This window comes from Artemia sp. Qi Xiang Cuo, chromosome 7 (assembly GCF_049724085.1).
Source record: "Artemia sp. Qi Xiang Cuo chromosome 7, ASM4972408v1, whole genome shotgun sequence".
NCBI classification, from domain to species: domain Eukaryota; kingdom Metazoa; phylum Arthropoda; class Branchiopoda; order Anostraca; family Artemiidae; genus Artemia; species Artemia sp. Qi Xiang Cuo.
Window position 1 is genome coordinate 46,248,997 of NC_142800.1, and position 20,151 is coordinate 46,269,147.

At 34.0% G+C, this 20,151-nt stretch overlaps 1 protein-coding gene across 1 annotated transcript in view; it reads right to left on the minus strand.

The window, feature by feature from the left end:
• The window catches only part of LOC148950339 (dihydrolipoyllysine-residue succinyltransferase component of 2-oxoglutarate dehydrogenase complex, mitochondrial), a 77,129-nt gene that overhangs the window by 6,330 nt on the left and 50,648 nt on the right, over positions 1-20,151 (minus strand). Inside the window, exons 7-8 of the mRNA XM_089092307.1 lie at positions 9,581-9,779; positions 2,983-3,234 (exon numbers count right to left, since the gene is read on the minus strand). Of these exons, the coding sequence (XP_088948433.1) occupies positions 2,983-3,234; positions 9,581-9,779 (451 nt within the window). The remainder of the gene's footprint in view (positions 1-2,982; positions 3,235-9,580; positions 9,780-20,151) is intronic.

The window sequence follows — 20,151 nt, forward strand, 5'->3', positions numbered from 1 at the left end:
TTGATATTGAACTTCAATATTTCAATATTAGCCTCAAATATGTGAACAGGATCTTTTTATTTCATTTATTTCAGTATTATTTATTTATGATCACATAAATAAATGTGAACAGTATCATAAATTTTGTGAATAAATAAATGTGAACAGGATCTTTTTATTTCATTTATTTCAGTATTATTTATTTATGATCACATAAATAAATGTGAACAGTATCATAAATTTTGTGAATAAATAAATGTGAACAGGATCTTTTTATTTCATTTATTTCAGTATTATTTATTTATGATCACATAAATAAATGTGAACAGTATCATAAATTTTAAATACCGACTGTGGAAAAAGTCAAACACTACCTGAGTAATGCATCGTAAAACACTAGTTTGTTAATTTGTTTGAGTTTGGACTTCTTCTTCTTCTTCGACTTCTACTTCTACGACTACGACTTCTACGCGGTGGCACTTGAGTCACTAAATCAATCTTAAAGGAAATATCCTTTTCCTCAATCGACTAATTTTTATTTTCCTTTTCAGTATTATATAATCAAATAAATGGAAATTCAAGCATAAATAAATTCACAACCAAAGAAAGAGCAAAGATAATAGAATTTCATTTTTGAAAACAGAAGGTCATTTATTGGAACACACAGACCTACATCCACCCTTTCTATGTTACACGTCTTCCTACTAAGCCTAAAATAGTTGATTTAGGGGTAGGTTTCCAAGAACATAATTCTGCTGGGGACAGGTTTTGACCTGGACGATACCATTCAGTATTCACGCCCGAAAATGCCGAAGGCGTTCAGCATAGCGTTGAGGATGACCCAACTCTATCCCTGATTACGCCACGTTATTCACTCAAAATTATGTCAAATGATTATGCCAAATTACATAACAGTATCTTTTATACATCAAAATAATAACCTTTATAATACAAAAAAGGATTGATAAAGTGCACTTATTTACTAAAGAGATATTTAATTTCAAAATGATAAAGTGACTTATGTACCACCCATATTGCAATATTAACCCCAGGTTCGCAATTAACAGCCCTTACACATCCCCAAATACAGACCTAAATAAAAATCAAACACTACTTGTGTAATATGTAAGTGTATTTTTGGCTCAAGAAAGTTGGACTTGGCTTCTAAGTCAGCTTTTTAAATCGATATTAAATACAAATAAAAATAAGTTATTTCCATGAAATACTAAAATCAAATATAAATCTTAAACTCACAGAAATAAGCTTAAGCAAAACAAGCCTAAACCACCCAATGTTGCTTGGGAGTCTTCATTACGGGAGCCTTGACATAACTATTTACTTTTGGTATCACATAAATTTGTTTTAAAGATTTCTAGTAGATAATTTCGAAGACAACACTGCCTTTTCATAACGGTAAATAAGTAAAAGTTAAAATAGTGATCAAATCCTTTTAATAGACAGTGATTAAATTTCACAAAAAAAATACTAGATATTTTGGTCACACATGCAGTGACCAAAATATCTAGTATTTTTTGTGAAATTTTATCATTGTTTGTGAAAAATCACTGTCTATTAAAAGGATTTAATCACTATTTTAACTTTTACTTATTTAAAGATTTCTAGGAAATTAGGAATTGGCTTTTAGTTTTCTATCATTTATTCGTATTTCTTATCCAAGCTCTACAGGTTAGGCTAGTACTGCCCAATCAATTCTGAATACTTGTCTCACGCAAATTAAAAAAGTTTATATGTACGAGATAGGGTGATCCTTTAAGGCACCGTATAACCGTAATATTGATTAGAGTGCGAACTTAGCCTAAAAAGACTCAACAACTCATCACAGCGTAAAGCCGTCTGAGGCCAGCCCAGCAATTCAAAGCTGTGTCTTTTGCTTGACTATTTTTCCTGGAAGATAGAACTTATCATATATTAAAGATAAATCAAAGATCGGATGCACGACAAGCAATAAATTGATTGTAGATGGGCAAAGCTAATAATACTACTACAAAACACGATAGCGACAAGCCACCTGCCATTGATACAGTGGCAAATATTCCTCAATTCCACCCTATTTATAGCTTTACTTCAATTACCTCTAACAAAGTCTAAATGATTTCTTTATAGTTATAATAAGTGTGTTCCTTCAATTTTATTTTAAATTTCAAAAAAGTCATGGGTTCGGGTAAGTTTTTCTGGTCTTTTTTTCCTCCAAGTAAAATTTAAGGGTTTGGTTCAAAAATGGTCCTTACGTCATTAATATTATTTCTGATTCCCGTGAATCAAATTTTAGTTACAACGAACTATAATATACAATATAGTTTCAACTATGGTTTCAATTAAAACTATAATATGGTTTCAGCTGAAATATAGTTACAACTATATTTCAGTGAAGCATCCTCCCCCTTTGCACATGTGTGAGGACTTACAATCATGTCTTGACACCCTGATATGTTTTAGATGTTTTTTTTTTCTTCTAAGAACAGCTTTAATTTATGCGCTATGTCCCAAAACTCTTTTTTCTGCCGTATTTGTTTCAGCTAATGACTGTATTTCCAGCTTTAAAACAAACCATAAGCTAAGCCCAGTTTCAGCTATGTATTTATGTCACCAAAACTTCCAAAATTTGAACTCACTGAATTCTCAAAATTTTAAGATATACGTCGAACTTATTTCCTGGCACTATGTTTGGCAAAAAATGTTACATGAAACCGTTTTTTTCAACTGCTTAAACTCTAAATTTGAAATGTCCAAATAGGAATTAACGTTTACAACTTGAAAAATACTGAGAAACAAATTCACTTATAAAACAAAAAGATCATAGCAATTATCTTTGAATGAGTCATAATCTATCCATCAGAAAACAGTGTCGACTTTTATTTTACTATTGCTTTTTATTCCATGAAAGAAGGCAAAAAGGCAACTATTCTTTTTTCAGAGACAAACCATCTTCTGAAAGAGAGAGGGAAAATAGATAGGACTGAAAAGGGGTCAATGTTGGCTTACCTGTCCATTTCTTGCAACAGGTCTATCAAATATACCATGCATACCAAGGATAGCTGATTGAGGAGGATTAATAATGGGTGTTCCAAACAGGCTGCCAAAAACACCCCCGTTTGAAATTGTAAAAGTCCCACCATCCATATCTTCAACAGCTAGTGCACCGGATCTAGCTTTCTCACCAAGAGCAGCTATACCTTTCTCAATGTCCAAATAATTCATAGACTCTACATCTCGTAAAACAGGAACAACAAGTCCCTAAAAACCAAACATATAAAATTACAAGGATTTGGTTCAATTCTCTGAAGTTTTTATCTTACGCAGAAAACTTAAAAAGCAAAAGCGCAGAGATCTGTGTTATCCCAGCATTCATAAACTTAATTACACAGTAACTAACTGTTCAAATTAATAAGTTACTTCGATTTCTTAAAAGAAAAGTTGAAAAATAACTATATTACAAGAATAGCAAACACTGGCAGCATTGGTATTTCAGCAAACAGAGCGTAATGAAATAAGAGGAAAGAAAAATGGAATCAGAAGTTTGTGAGGTCTTCCGCGTCTTTTTCGTCTTCGTATTGAGCTCCAGCAATTATAAGTTAAAACATAGTATCAATAACAAGAATAAAAGCAAAACTGAAAATAGCAAGTTAAAATAAAGACAGACCTGAAATGCTCTTAGAAACAACTTAGCAGCTTATGCATGCTGATTTTCAAACAGTTCCGTCACTCAATCAGATTTCTTTAAATTATTCAGAAAGCAAAATAAAAATTAAGAGAATTTACATTTTGAAAAAAGAGGTACATATGGGCTATGAAACTAAACCACAGGCTAAACGAGATTTCTGCTTAACAAGACCCTAACCAACACTGAAAAAACTTGGTACAACAAAAATTTGTCATCCATCTATCTTTGTCCAAATCCATAGCACTTTTTATTTACCATTTAGAATTTAAATTCTTTTGAAGCAAAAACACACAGCTTCCATTTCTACATTTTTGGCAGTAGACAAATAGTGAAAAAATCCTGCAAAAGTTCCACGTTATCAATTTTCATAAATTATTGCTACTACATCATTTAAAATATTCATCCCACAGGAGTCTATGTTTCTCAGTACTGCAAAAACAAGCTAGCATTTACTATTTTAGGATCTTTTTTTCAATAATACCGACTTGCTAACTTTTGCTCATATTGCAAAATAGGTAATTTCCCATCTTCTTGGAGTTCCATAGATTAACAGGAATTCGGGTTCGATTTCCTTTTTTCTTACTCCAAGAGATTATTGGCGATTTATGACTTATATTTATAAAAGAGGATAGCATTAATCATTAAAAGTGTTTGGAATGAAAAAAGGTGAAATCAAGTTCCGTCAAATCCAGAGAACTGCTCTTCTATCATTTCCTGATTCTAAAGCTAAATGTATCAGTTGCAAAGAAATTTTCTAATCGTCCTGGTTCAGTCTATATTATTTATATTTTAATTGCTTTTAAATCTAGTCAGTTATTAAAATTTAAATTCAATCAAGACAAGCAGGAAGTCTTTCCAAGTGAAAGTAAAGAGCAACATTAAAGTTTAAAACACACAGAAATTATTGTGTATTTGAGGGGGGCTGACCGTCTCCTCACTTCAGGTTTTTTACGATAGATTTTACTAATGGTTTACTGAAAAACGTTTCGTTACAACAAATTTAGATAGCAGACAATTTCAAGTGGTTGATTTGCCAATTGCCTTAAAAAACTTTTAAACTAAAAATTGCATTATTTAAACCAAATTTGCATTAATATTTCTCAGAATTTCCACTCCGTTACATTACAGTCCATTCCGAGACAAAACTGCTGTTCAAAATTGCTGGGCAAAATGCTGGGAATCAGTGTTTTGGTGTAGCGTGGTCTGTTTTGTAGGCATACTTGATAAAGTGGTAATAAACCTTCAAAATATCTGTTGAAAGAGACCTCTTTCAACAGTCTATGACAACTAATCCAATATAATCACCCCTGGGAAAGCAACAACAGAAACAAACACGTTTGCATGACCATCCTTCTCTATAAAAAAAAGAGGAAATTTTATGTTTTTGAACGCCGTAGCTTTATCGTTTTCGCATGTGCTGAATTTCTCTGCACAGTTCTCATCAGGTTCGCATCCCTTTTCGGGGTTGTTTAAATTTTCTCTCTCAAATAATACAGTTTGTCATATGATAATAGCTTTTGATGAAAAAAAATTCAATTATTGAATTTAACATATTATAATCAGAATAAATAGTATATTCTGTCGAAGCATAAACTATAATCAAAACACAATTTTTTAGTTTCAATTTCTATTGGCAAGGCTAATTGCTTACAACGTGTTACTATGAACTGTTTAATCCGAGGCTCTCTTAACGTAAGCATGAATATAAACCCCTCACCAACCCGGTTTTTACATACGATTTTTCGTATAAAAATGCCTCGAGAACGATGATTATCCGAGAAAAATCATACTCCTTCAAGTATTTATCAAATATATTGTCTGAAATATCCAAAATGAATTTTAGGATCTTCGTTTTCATGTTTTTTTCAAGGGATTTATTCGAACAAATATTGTTAAAGGGATGTCTTCCCTAGATCTCGGCCATATATCACATATAAATGTGATTTTTTATATTACACACAAAATATTCATGTGATAAGATGGGATCGGTCAATTTGCAGCACCATATTACAAATTTACTTCACAACTATGGCTTAGATTCTAAATCTTAGAATGAAGGGAGATTAGGAGGGTTAATCCTTCACATCCAAGGCCGTATCCAGGGGGGGGGGGGTTACCCGGTTTGAGCCCCCCCCCCCCCCCGAAATGCTTGTTTGACTCGTAAAAACGTAACAAAATAGACATAAACAAATTTTGTATGCGTTTTTTGAGTTTTTTTTGTGTAGCCCCCCCCCCTAAAAAAATAACTAGTAACCCCCCCCCCCCCCGAACAAAAATCCTGGATGCGCTTCTGTTCACCTCTACCCTCTCTTTCTATATTTATCTGAACATCCAATGAAATCTAGAAAAATTTAGCATAGAAATTAAAATTTTTGAGGCTTCAGCACCCCTCCGTCTCTACCATTGAATATTATTATTATTAATTTTACGAAGCCTCAAATATTTCTAAAGGGATATCTTCCCTACATGTCCATCATATATCACATATAAATGTGATCTTTCATGTTACACTTACAATATTTTTGTGATAAGATAGGATCTATCACTCTGCAGCACCATATTACAAGCTTACTCCATAATTATTGGTTAGATTCTAAGCCTTAGAATGAAGAGAGATTAGGAGGATTAATTCTTCGCCTATACCCTTCTTTTTCTATATTTATCTAAGCGCTGAATGAAAGCCAGAAAATTTTAGCATAGAAATTTAATTTTTGAGGATTCAGCCACCCATCCCCTCTGCAAGTAAATACTATTATTAATAATTTTATAAAACCTCAAATGAGCTGAAAACTTGCTAATGAGCTCTGTCTCAAAATTTTAAGACCATTCGTTCAACACGATCGCTCCTGATAAAAAAGTAAAATTAGATGAACACACCACAATTAGGGTTCTCCGATATATCGAATTTGATAGTTTAGTTTCCACCTATTAGATCAATCCTTTTTTGAAGCTGTTTTTCCCCTTTTTAGAAAATTAGACAGATTTTCTCACAGCGTCGGATAGGTAGCCTTAAACTTAAAGAATTTTACGTATTTGGGATTTCCATAAAATGCAATTTCTTTTTATATATATATTTTTATCAAAATTTCTTTTAAAGGTTTCGGTTACTATTAGCACGAGTAGGTCCTTATTTACAGTTCGCTATCACGAACTCTTTGATAAGGGTTATCTTAGAGTAAATAATACATTCTTTTGTGTTTTTTTAAGAGACAAATTATGTAGAGAAAAAAAAAATACATTAAAGAGACTTGCAAATTAAATAATAGCTGCAGCCTAGTAAATAGCGAGCCACAGCCCTTAGCAACCGAAAGTCTGAAAGCGCATTTGAAATAAACCATAGCAAGAAAAAATAGCCATCAGACGATTCAGAATGGAAACTATTCTTCCGATTAATCCTAATAGAAAAATTATATTGCGAAAATAAATGATGGGGGGACAAAGAAAAAGAGCCTGTAATCTCTGCAAAGTGGCGTCAGAATTAGTTTTGTGAATGGAAAACACTGATTTGTCTTTTTTTCTTTTTTCTTTTTTTTTTAATCCCAGGGGTGATTATGTCAAACAATTGGTCGTAGTATGGTGGGAGAGCGCTTATTTGAAAGAAAATCGCAACATCTAGTGCTCTTCTTACGTAGGAAAGAAATCGTGCCACAGCAGAGTGACATTTTCTGTAGCTCGTGCCACAAAACATCGATTTTTGGCCATTGAGGGCGAAAATGCCAGAGAATGGAAATTCTAAGAAATCCAATTGATTTCCCGTGATCTAGGCCCTAAAAAGTGGGGTTTGAGCCCTCATCTTGAAAATGCATCTAAACTATAACATAAATGCAGCATCGAATCCCGTGTTTATTCATAAATCGTCAGCTGATAATAACATAAATGCTGCAGTGATTACCAAGGTTTTTGATAAAAAGTCAGCAGACGATGACGTTTTTCAATAACGACAGCGATCATGCGACAGCAAAGTAGCGTTTTCTACCATTTTGCGCCGCAAAATATCAATTTTCAACCAAAGAGGGTAAAACTACCGCGAAACCAAATTTTAAGATTGCCAATCAATTTGTCATAGTTTAAAACCCTCAACTTAAGATTTTGAGTCCCATCCCCTTCTTGGAAAACCAATAAACGATTTTTTTTTTTTTTTTTTTACTGTAGACTGTTACAATCAATTCGAAATTAAAACCTCCTGAAGGCTAGAGATCTTGAGATTGATTAGGTGGAGTTTCAAAACGGGTGACTAAACCAGTGCTTTTGCTAAATTTAGATTAAGTATTAAATATGGAAATTAACAGTAAGTAAAGAACGAATTAATTAAAATTTCGTGCGAATTACCATAATAGAAACTTAGACATCCTATCCCTTGGGCGTAAATACAGGCGGAAGAGGAAGAAGGCCATTCGATTGTACACTCAGCAGGACCCACCGACGTGTGTACACGTCCCGTGAGCTACAAACCTTCCCTCAGCAGTGGGTTAAATTGCATGGTGACGCAGAAAACCATAGTGGGAGGATCCTCTATAGGAGGACAACTGCGACAGGGCGTAAGATCCAGATCTATGGACAACGCCCTCTGCAAAGGGCTGCATTGACCCTGTCAGGGTACACACAAGACTGGGGACCTTGCTGTCAACTCTATTCCCACTTGAGGAGTAGCGCTCCTCGAAGAAATTATAGCCTAGTAAACGACATAGCATTTACATGGGATATTTGTTACACAAGGTATTTCATACCATTAGACACAGCATTTACAAATATATCTGTTACACAAGATATATCTACAAAGTAGCTCAAATAACCTGACTCGTCTTACTTTCCTACATCTGTGGGGAATACTAGCAATTTGCTGAAAACTAGTTTGGCTCAAGGTTTTATTTTAGGAAAATACAACTGTATAAACCCCGTGCAAGTGAAAGACTAGTAAGGGCCTTATAAATTAGTCATCTAATTTCAACACTCTACTTATGGAAATTTCTGCTCCTTTGAAAACATCTTGTATTCTGAGGCCAGTTCAGTGTTTTCAGTAAAGCGCTGGTTCTAAGAACTTTACATATTTCGTAAAATATCACAAAAGTCGGTTTATTTGAGCTAGTTTTGTAGATATACCTTGCGTTATCTGCGAATCAATCATATTTGTTCGTTTTTAGTTTCAACTTCGCTGTTTACTTCCGTAAAAAAAACAAAAAAAAAACTATACTTAACAAAAATAGTCTCTCTCACAAATGAAAGCCATGTAAAGAAGATTGGGCTAAAGTACAAGTTTCGGTATGATATCAATAAGCAGTCTCTTTAATCTGTGATGTCTAAACTAGCGATTGACATAGCCACACCAAAGGCGTAACTGATTCTAGGCTAATCAACATTCCTATTCAGAGGGGAGAGGAGGTCGCTTAAGAGAAATATCATTATGATAGGTTATCACTACTACAAGTTACTTAGTATAAGTAACTTAGTATAAGTGATAACTTAGGTTATCACTTACTACAAGTTAGTTGGTATAAATACCAACTAACTCCATTACCGACAAAAGAGATCTAAAACCCCAGAAAGCACAGGTTTAGACTCTAATAATTAATCAAAGCTGGGCCTGATGAAAATAAGGCTTTAAGTAACAGCTCTATAGGTAAAAACTGACCAAAACACTGTGCAAAAGAAAATAATCAGAAACAAATGTATGTCGTTTATTTTTTTGTTTTTTTTTTTTTTTTATTTTTTTTTATTTGTTATACGAATTTTGACTAGGAAGGACAAAAACGCAACACAACTGAGCATGTATTTGAATCTAATGCATTTTTACTCATCATAGGTAGATTACCTTAAAAATATGAAAAAAATAAATAAAACTTAATAAATCACTCTTGTTTGAATCTTGATCGAAGTAAAGCTAGTCAGTAAACAAAAAATAAAGTAGCTTTTAAAAAATACCTTGGGAGTCGCAACAGCAACAGAAATATCAACATAGTCCCTATAAACTATATCTTGTCCCTCGATGACTGCATTAACAATAGGCTGGTCAGTAAGGGCATAAGCAACTGCTTTAACAAACGCAGACATGAAACCAAACTTGATTCCATGTTTCTTCTGGAAGGCTTCACCAAATGTTTTCCTCAACTCAGCAATATTACTGAATGAAAATAAATACATATAAACGAATATCAGCACATTTTGGAATAAACTAAATCATATTAAAAAAAAAATCTTCAACTAAAAAAGATCTATACAATAACATAACAGAATCATTCCAATGTCGTATCTTTTTTAATTAGAATATCTTAATTTCAAAATGCTGAAGATATAAAATCTACATAACGTAAGCAACCAAGGTCAAAATGATATAAATAAACCTAAGGTCAAGAAAACTTTCAGCGGTCAAAATTTAAGTCTTACCTCTTTGATACTTTGCATAGTATACAAGCTTGCATGAACTACTGAACATGTTTTAAGGCTGTTTATATAACTCTCGAAAATTGAAGTCTCAATTATTAAGCTTTGGTGGGTCAGCATTGAATAAGCAATCATTTTAGTGTTAATAAACCATTTTTCCATAAATGCACTTATGACGCTTTTACCTCCTATCAATGCTTTCAAAGGGATATTTAGTTTCAGATCAAAGCCTCTGACGGAACTTTATTTACATTTTGCCACAAGGAACTCTAAAAACTATAATTCCTAAGAGTAAAAAAAAAAAAAAAAGAAAAAAAAAAAAAAAAGAATTTTTTGGAGTAAATTTATGCAAAAGGTTAAGCAGTCTCAAAAGCCGTAATCGATAATAATTCGCGTTTTAACTAAGGTATTTAACTTTGTAAACCCACAAGGTTAAGTACCAGTTCTGCTGTGAAATGCTCACCAGAACGCTTATCAACATGTTATTATTAAATTGATAGTACCAACTTCGGAACAGGAGATATGGGAGGCTATGAAATCAGCTAAAGAATCAGCTAAAGAAAGTTCCACTACCAGTATAGAAAAAGGCAAAAGAAGTATGCATACCCGTTTTAGCTGTCGTTTTCAGCCCCATATTTTTATTGTGCAGCTGGCCAATAGAATGGACAATATGTATAGCTTGACCATTATATAAAAGAGGAAACAGCAAAGAATCGTCGAATTAGCGACTGATCCACATTTCTCCCATAGTTAGCAATATTTTTTGTAAGATAGTAGATAGACGGCTAGGTAAAGATCCAGAAAAATTAGGGAAATTCATAGAGGAGCAGGGCGGGTTTAGGAAAGAAGGGGGTACAATAGAGCAGGTTTTTATTTTACAGAGTATAGATAGAAAAGGAATAATGAAAAGAGGGGGTAGGATTTACGTAGCGATTTACGTTTGGAGATTGGATTGCCTGTAAATTTTGCTAGATTAATTGTATGAATATATAGTTCAGTAGGCCTAGTTGTTAGATTACTAGGCAAGCTATCCGGGAGAATTTTGACCCGAATAGGCTTAAAACAGGGATACCCACTGTCACCGATTTTGCTCAACGGGTATATTAATGATATAGTCGATTTCTTTAAGGAGATATGCACCCCGGAACTAGCCTACTGATATGGGTTTCAAAAATATGCATGCTTTTCTTTGCTGATGACATTGCTCTCATAGCACAATCGGCAAAATAAATGCAAACATCATTAGACATAATGACGGAATATTTGGATATGAATGGATTAAAATTAAATAACAAGAAAACGGTAATTGTAGTTTTTAGGAAAGGTGGAAAATTAAGGAAAGATTATGAATTTAGATTTAAAGGTGATTTTATAGAGATTGAAAGAGGATTCGTGTACTTACGGGGTAAGTTTTTTTGGAATGATAAGTATGTAGGGGGGGTTGAGCATAGAGTACAAAAGGGAAATATGTAAATGAATTTAATTTTTAAAAGTTAGGTTGGAAAGGTTAGGGATTTAGCAATACATGAATATTTATTTCGAACTAAACTCCTCTCGGTTATGCATTACGGGTGTGAGCTGTGGGGTTTTAGAGAAAGTGAGGAGTTGGAGAGAATGCAAAGAAATTATTTTAAGAGAAATTTTTGGGCCCGTAAATCTGCTCATAGGGTTGTACAAGAGGGAGATATAGGACTAAGTAGGCTAAGAAAAAATAGATTAATAAGAATGGTAAAGTTTTGGGTAAAAATTTTAAGAAGTAAAAATAGGCTAGCGAAAGAAGCATATTTTAGTTTGTTGGAGGAGTAAGATAGAGGTAGGGTGGCAACAAGAAATTAAGAAAATTTTAGATGAAGTAGGATATTCGTATTTTTGGAATGAAGGTCAGGGATTGAATTCGGATACAGTGGTTGATAAGATAAGGAAAGGTTAAATGAGCAAGGAATACAACAGTGGCAGGCTCGGAAGGAGGCTTCGGGATCTTTAACTCCATTGAGTTTAGTAAAAAAAACGTGGGGGGAAGAGGTTTGTCTTAAATGTGGGTTGCAGGTGAAGGAGTAAAAAAAATTTTGAAACTAAGGGGAGGGTTACGTAATATTGGGGAAATAGACAGGATATTTAGCGGTAGAGATTTAACCCAGTCCCCCGTCCGATGTGAGGGGAAGATGATGAGGATATTTTTCATTTTTGGGGGAATTGTAAGGAATTGGTGGATCTGAGAAACGAGTGTTTTTCGTTAGTGTTGGCAGATAGAAGGCGGATGGAAGGGATTGTAGGATCACGAGTTATAATGACATTAAAGGAATTTGGCTAAGTATGTTGATGAAGGACTGATACATCGTGAAAGATGTATCTCCTTATAAATATTTTCGTGAAGATTCATATATAAGTACGTTTCTTCTTTTTAATTTATTTGTTTTTTTCTTTTTAATTTATTTGTGTTTTTTTGTTGGTTTTGTTATGTTTATGTTCTGTTTTTTTTTTCCTATGATCCGATGGCTTTTTTTTGGAAATATATACATACATACTTGCTACCTATAGTGACCAGAGAAAAAAAAACAGCTTTTTTCATTTTCCTAAGCGATACTAATAAATATTTGCGATTTTTTAAATGTCTTAGTAGATGGTTTACCGACGAAATGTAATTTTGGGCTATTACAACAATCGATGACAATATTATTTATACAGAAGTTGTATATTTTCAAAACCCCCAGAGGGTGCAATTTACAATGGTATATGCATATCATTTGATTTTTAGAAAAATGCTAGCCAAACTATGCTTATTTAAAGTCAAAATCCTGTGTATACCGGCAGGCAGCGGGTTCATTGCAATATTTAGATTTTTTTATTCCTAAGGAACACGGCAAAGGCTATCCTAAGGAACACGGCAAAGGCTAATGGCAGAAAATGGTATAAGATGGAAACATAAAACTCTCCTTGACTTGGATTATGCATATGACTAGAGAATCCTAGATAAAAAAAAATGAGTTCTGGAGATTTCGATAATTCAGGGTACAAAAAGTGTCTGAACATCGAAGTTGAGAAAACTAATTCACTTGGACTAGCAATAAATGAGGGTGAAGAGGCAATACTAGGTGACAAAAAAATCAATCAAGTGGGCATCTTTACTTGCTCGGGTAGTGCTGTAATTAACGACGATAGACGCAGTGAAGATATAAAAAGTAAAATAGTCGAAGTTAGTATGCTTTTTTTGCAATTAAAATTTTTTTGGAAGACTTGCAAACTAAATCTGTGAAATAGAATTAGGATATTGGAAACCAAGGTCATGAAAGTGGTCAAGCATGGTTATGAGGCCTGGGTGCTTCGAAGGCTTATGTAGATTTGCGAAATGTTTCCCGAAGGATATTTCGAAGAAAAGTTTCAGATACTTGTTTAACTGACATCAAACAATAAGCTGTACGAAAAATGTGGTTCGCTCACATCTTCTGGTCTAAAACGAAAGAAAGAATAATATGAATAGGCTACATTTTACAAATGAAAGATGTTAAATTGCCAAAGACTGTGCTTTTCAACCACTCATCTAGGACAAAAAGAAAAGCAGAGCGTCCCCAAAGCAGCGTTGCTACCACCGTCATAGGTTTCCTGTGAAATTTCACAATTTTTTTTGTACTGTCACAGGTTCGCAGGTTTTTGCCGTGTAATGGTAGAAAGTGTGTGTATGAATGAATGATACTTGATTAACAAGCAAACTCTCACAACATTAAACTGCAGAACTTGTTGCTTTCTGACAGGTAGCCTACATTATAAAAAAAAAAACAAAAAAAACATAAGCATATTATAAAAACATACGGCGATGAACCCTACTGGCCTGTCAAATAAAAATGAAACAACCAAACTGACACATTAACACTAAACATGATACATTAACATGGTATATTACAATTTTCATTTGTTTATAATTTCAACGAACACTGGCACAAAGCTCTTTCTGTAACGCCCAGTTCCTGCATTAATAGGATTTAGAACCGGGATTTTTTGTGTTTTTGTACGAGGTAAACGGGGCTTTGGTGGGCAATTAGGGGCTGGGAGTATACATTGAAAGGGTGGATTACGACCCAGATTATTCCCGAAATTAGAAAAAAGAGTAACACGTCTGGCTGCGAAGGTAGGGAGACGGAATTCCTTGAGGAGGAGAATGTAAGGCACTTTGCCCTGACCGTAAATAATTATCAGGGCTCTCTTCTGGATAATTTCTAGCCTATCAGACTGATCCACCGTAAGACCAAAATGCCACACCGGGCAATCATACTCAAGCAGTGGACGGATAAAAGATATGTAAAGGCGGAGGATATGTACTTTTTGGCATGAGAATTCAGCAAATAGCTTAAGGAGAGACAGAGATGCACTAACCTGTTTAACAATAGAGCTCCCATTTCAAATCTCTAGTCAGTGTGACCCCTAAGAGTTTAGTTTTTGTTGTGATTATTTTATTAGGTATTGGAGTTGTAAATGATGGCTATGATTTAATAAAACTAAGGGTCACACTATTAGATTTATGGGAATTCACTTTAATTTTCGACCTTGGCGCTTCACTTGCAACATCTTCGAGAATTTCCATTGCACTACTCTTAACATTTCTACTGCACTTTTCAAGCAATGACATGTCATCCACAAACTTCCATCGATCAGCTGATTTATTAGCAAGATTGTTAATCATTACCAAAAATAGTAAAGGACCTAAAAGCGTACCCTGCGGACATCCAAAAGAAATAGGGAGTGAATCAGAATAAACATTTTTGTACTTAACAACTTGACTTCTATTTGACAGAAAAGATGCAATAATACTGACTAGAAAATGAGGTACTTAAAAATTCGTTCAGCAATTTTTCAACTAAAACGTTATCAAACAGTTCGTTGCAACGAACTGTAAGTATGGAGCGACCCGGCTCAATAGTAACCGAAAGTCTAAAAAACGGGATTTTGATACCAATAGATACATCAAAAGAATCAGATTTTTATGCTGATTTCAAATATATAAGTTTCATCGAGTTTAATCATACCTATCAAAAGTTTCGCACCTGAGAAAATTTGCCTGATTTTCGAGAAAAGGGGGAAACACCCCCTAAAAATCACAGAAACTTATTAAAAATCACACCATCAGATTCAGCGCATCAGAGAATCCTACTGTAGAGATTTTAAGCTCATATCTACAAAAATGTGGAATTTTGTATTTTCTTGCCAAAATAAAGATCATGGATGCGCGTTTATCTATTTTTTTCCCAGGGGTGATCGTATCGACCCAGTAGTCCTAGAATATCGCAGGACGGCTCATTCGAACGGAAATTAAAAGTTCTAGTGCCTTTTTTAAGTGACCAAAACAATTGAGGGCAACTAGGCCCCCTCACACGCTAATTTTTTCCTAAAGTCACTCGATCAAAATTTTGAGACATCCATTTTTTTTAGCATAGTCGAAAAATACAATAACTATGTGTTTGAGGATGAATCAATTCCCCACAGTCCCCGGGGTAAGGGCTGCAAGTTATGAACTTTGCCCATTGTTTACATATAGTATTGGTTATTAGGAAGTATACAGACGTTTTCAGGGGGATTTTTTCTAGTAAAAGGGGGGGGGGGTGGATCGGGGGTTACGTGGGAGGATCTTTCCATGGAGGAAGTTTTCACGGGGGAAGGCACATTGCTATGAAGGGGGCGCCGGATTTCCCAGCATTATTAAAAAAAAACAATCAGAAGTTATTACGTATATGATTGGTTTCGCCCCCTAGTCAATACCTCGCTCTTTACGCTAAAGTTTTTTTAGTACTTTCATAAACGCTATTTATTCTAATTAACGGCCTTTGTGATTAATGGGTCATTATTAAAGAATTGGAACAAAATTCTAACTTTAGTGTAAAGAGCGATGTATTGACTAGGGGGCGAACTCCCTAATATACATAATAAAAATATACGAATATAGAAGTTCGTTACGTAAGTTAATTCGTAAGTTACGCATATTTATTACTAATAAAATCGTTCATAAATAAAATTAAACAACTTTTGAGAAAGCCATTTAACCAAAAAAGGTAAAATGAATATGCAAATTTCGTTTTAATTATTCATGTAGGGTTAGCCAAAATCAAAATCTGCATTAATTCAAAAATGTTCAGAAATTAAATAAAAAAACAAGTTTTTTGACTGAAAGTAAGGAGCGACATTAAAACTTAAAACGAACAGAAATTATACCGTACATGAAAGGAGCTGTCGCCTCTTCAGCGCCTCGCTCTTTACGCTAAAGTTTGACTCTTTCTTACAATTCTATTTTCTAAAACAATAAGAAACTTTAGCGTAAAGAGCAAGGCGTTGAGGAGGGGACAGCCCCTTTCATATACGGTATAATTTCTGTTCGTTTTAAGTTTTAATGTCACTCCTTACTTTCAGTTAAAAAAAACTTGTTTTTTTTTTAATTTAATGACTAACAAGATCAAAAGCATTTTGGAGGTCAATTAAAAGGAGATCGAGCCACGTATCTGGCTCGTCAAGTAGTTTCTAAACTGAATCGAGGAGACTGACCAGGTAATGTGTCGTTGACAAGCCTTTCATGTTTTCGAATTGTTGTTCATCAATGAGTTCAAGGATCGTCTCTTTAAGCCAATCTGCTACGCAGCTCTCATACAGTTTAGAGAATATTGGTATTAATGTAATTGGTCGGACTCCATAAAAACCCAACCTAACACCTTTTTTCTGTATAGATGTAATAAATCATTTTTTCCAGCACTTAAGAAATGAACCACATCTAGTTATTGTATTAAAAATATTTGATAAAGGTTTTGATAATTTATCAGGAAATGCTTTTACTAAATCAATTGGAATATCAAAGGGGTATATTGAAGTTCTCTTTAGTTTAAGTATTTTTGCCTCAACATCAACAGGTTGTATTACTGGGATATCCTTGTCTGGTACTGGGAGGTAGGGAATATTACATGAGAGAGAAGGGAGGGTTAGTACACTAGTGGCAAGATGTTTATTTAGTGAATTAGCTGTAGTGTCAGAGGGAACATCAAAATTAAAGTCAACATTTTTGACAATTTTACCACTGATTTTCTTGACTGTATTATACCACTGCTTCGGTCTTGCTTTAAAGAGTGCATTTACTCTGTTACGGTAATACTGCGCTGAAGCTTTCCGAATCTACTTCTTTAGAGATTTTCTCAGAAGGTTAGCTTCTTCAGTTTTTCCTTGGCGAAACAGTCTTACTTTTTGTTGGATTAAACTTTTTATTGTATTACTTTTATATGGCTTGTCATTAGAAAATCTTTTCTTTTTCACCTCTGGAAAATGAAGTAAATAGTTTTTGATAAGCTTTTCTTGGAAAAGTTCGGCTTTCTTATTCAATTCGTAGTCAGCGAATACATCTTCCCATTGCTCTTCTGAAAGCCATGTTCCAACGATTGAGCAGACCACTATCAGTAATTGGTCGATACTTAAATTCATCAAATCTATATTTGCAGATACGATCTTGTATCGGATTTAGCGAAAGCGTAAAATGGTAACTGCCACCAAAAGGGGGGAGGGAATTGGGATTTGATAGAATTCATGCATGTTTGTGCAAATAATGTCAAGGGAAGTACCACCTTCTGTTGTTGGGATATTAACATTTTGTTTTAAATCAGCTTCCCGACAAAGACGACTTGTGTTTAATTCATTTCCGTCACCAGTAAGTAGGATCCCAGCGTTTGGATGTAATCAAGCGATGCATGGAGTTTTTCCAAGAAATCTTTACGCTGCTCCGATATTTGACCGGATGAATAAGAAAAACAACCAACATGGCTGCCAACAAAGGGACATTAGCGCTTTTATGACAACATTTCACCTTTGGTGACAATTTAGGGTCTGAAAAGGAGACTTTTGGCATTTTGTCCAATCATGTATTTTAAATAAAAAGAAACTATTCATGCTGCAGTCCTGAAATTTTATTTTTATAAGACCAACAAATTGCTCGATAGCAACATGTTTCCCTTGAAAAACAAATTGTTTCCAGCTTATTTGACATGTGTATTCATTTACCCCGTATCGGGTTCGGTTAAACATTCAATGCATCTTCAGTTATGACTTATGAGACCGAATGCTCAGTTGCTATGCCGAGAAAACAAAAATATCTTGCAGAACTTTGATTTTTTTTTTCAGTCATACATTAACTACGAAGAAGGAATTTACTAAAGTTAGAAAGATAAATAATTTCAAAGATAAAGAAAACATAGGTAAATTGTATAATTTATCATACAAAATATAGGTAAACATTATTAGAAGTTTTTTAAAATAAAATATTACAAGATGGGTAATGAATTGCTATTTGGGTAAACTATTCTAATAATATTATTCATATTAAATTCAAAAAATACCTTCTCCAAGATTGTTTTTTATTGGATTTACTTGATCACATCAAGTTTAATTGTTTATTAACTCCTCCCTCTCCCTTTATAACGCTGAGATACAATCTGAAGTCAAGTGAGTCAACTTGTTGTTTCTATGAAAGGCTACATGCAGCCCCTAAGGATTCTTTTCCATATTAGGCTTTAAAAAAGCTTTTTAAAGGGGATGTTTTTATTGTAAAAGAAAAAGTTTATTTGTATTTTTATTGAAAATATTGAAATGCGGCGAACCTATAGCCCTTTCTATGTTTTTCTTTATGTTGAGATCACTTCGCACACTGGGGAAAGGGGTAGCAGTGTATAGCCCAAATTGTGTATTTCCCACGCTTTTTTCCGTTTCTTTATTTCGTCAACGTTGATTCAATTTACGGGAGTTAAGATGAAACATGGACGACGCATGGCAAAATATATGGAAAATACATTATTTGGGCTATATATTTGACCATCGGGGGGGTTACCTGAAGCGCTTTTAGGAATCATGTAAGTATTTTAGGATTTTGAAGAATTGTTTTAAGAATTTTATAATATTCCCTTCTCAATAGCTTCAATTGCGCATTGATACTATAGTAACTAATAGCTTAATGTTTCAAACAAAACTTAGGGACGTTAATTAGTAATTTTTTTGAAGCAAACCGTCTAATTATAAGTAATATCTAGTTTTCTGTATATCAAAATCAAACAGTTCCTGATAACAGTTCGATTGTAAGGAGCGAGTCAGCCCAATAGTAACCGAAACTCTAAAGAAATAAATTTTTATAACAATTAATACATCAAAGAATTGGCTTGTTATGCTGATTTCAAATATATACATTTTCTTTGGTTTAATGTTACTTATCAACATTAAACTAAAAAAAAAAAAATCATGCGTTTTTTTAAATGTTTTTTTAAGTACAACCCCCCCCTTCCCCCCGATCAAAAATTCCTTCTGAACAACTTTTAAGGCTGTTTTGATATCTCTTCAAAATTAAGGTCTCAATTGTTACCCTTTGGTGGGTCAGCATTGAATAAGCGATGATTTTAATGATAATAAACTATTCTTCCATAAACGTACTTATAACTCTTTTACCTCCTATCTAAACTTTCAAAAGGATTTAGAGCAAAGTAACTGACGGAACCTTTTTTATATTTTGCCACAAGGGACTCTTAAAAACTATAATTCCCAGGGTAAAAAAAAAAAAAGAAGAAAAAAAGAAAAAAAATTGTTGGACTAAATTATGCAAAAAGCTGAGATGAGCAGTCTCAAAAGCCATAATCAATAATCAATAGCGTTTTAAATAAGGTATTTAACTTTGTATACCCACAAGGTAAAGTACATGTTACCGAAATGCTCACCAACACGCTTATCAACGTGCTACCTACCGTTAACAGAGGAAAAAAAACACAGTCTTTTTACCTTTCAAAGCGATAGGCTACTATAAAATATTTTGAAGTACGACCCCCCCCCCCCGATCAAAAATTCTAGCTACAGCCCTAGTCACAGGTTTTGGACGAATTCCACAGGTATTTTGGTTCTTTTTTCACAGATTTTGGAAATTCGTGGTGGCAACACTGCCCCAGAGGGGTTGAAAGAGAACATTAGAAAAGATTTAAAGAAAAATGGAACGTCACGGAAGGGGAAGAAATGTGAAGCTTTGAACAGATGAGGTTCGAGGAGGAAAGTACACAAATGTGTTGGCCTCAGGCGACTTGGTGTTGCAGTTTGTTTTGGGTATTAGTAGTTTTTCTTCC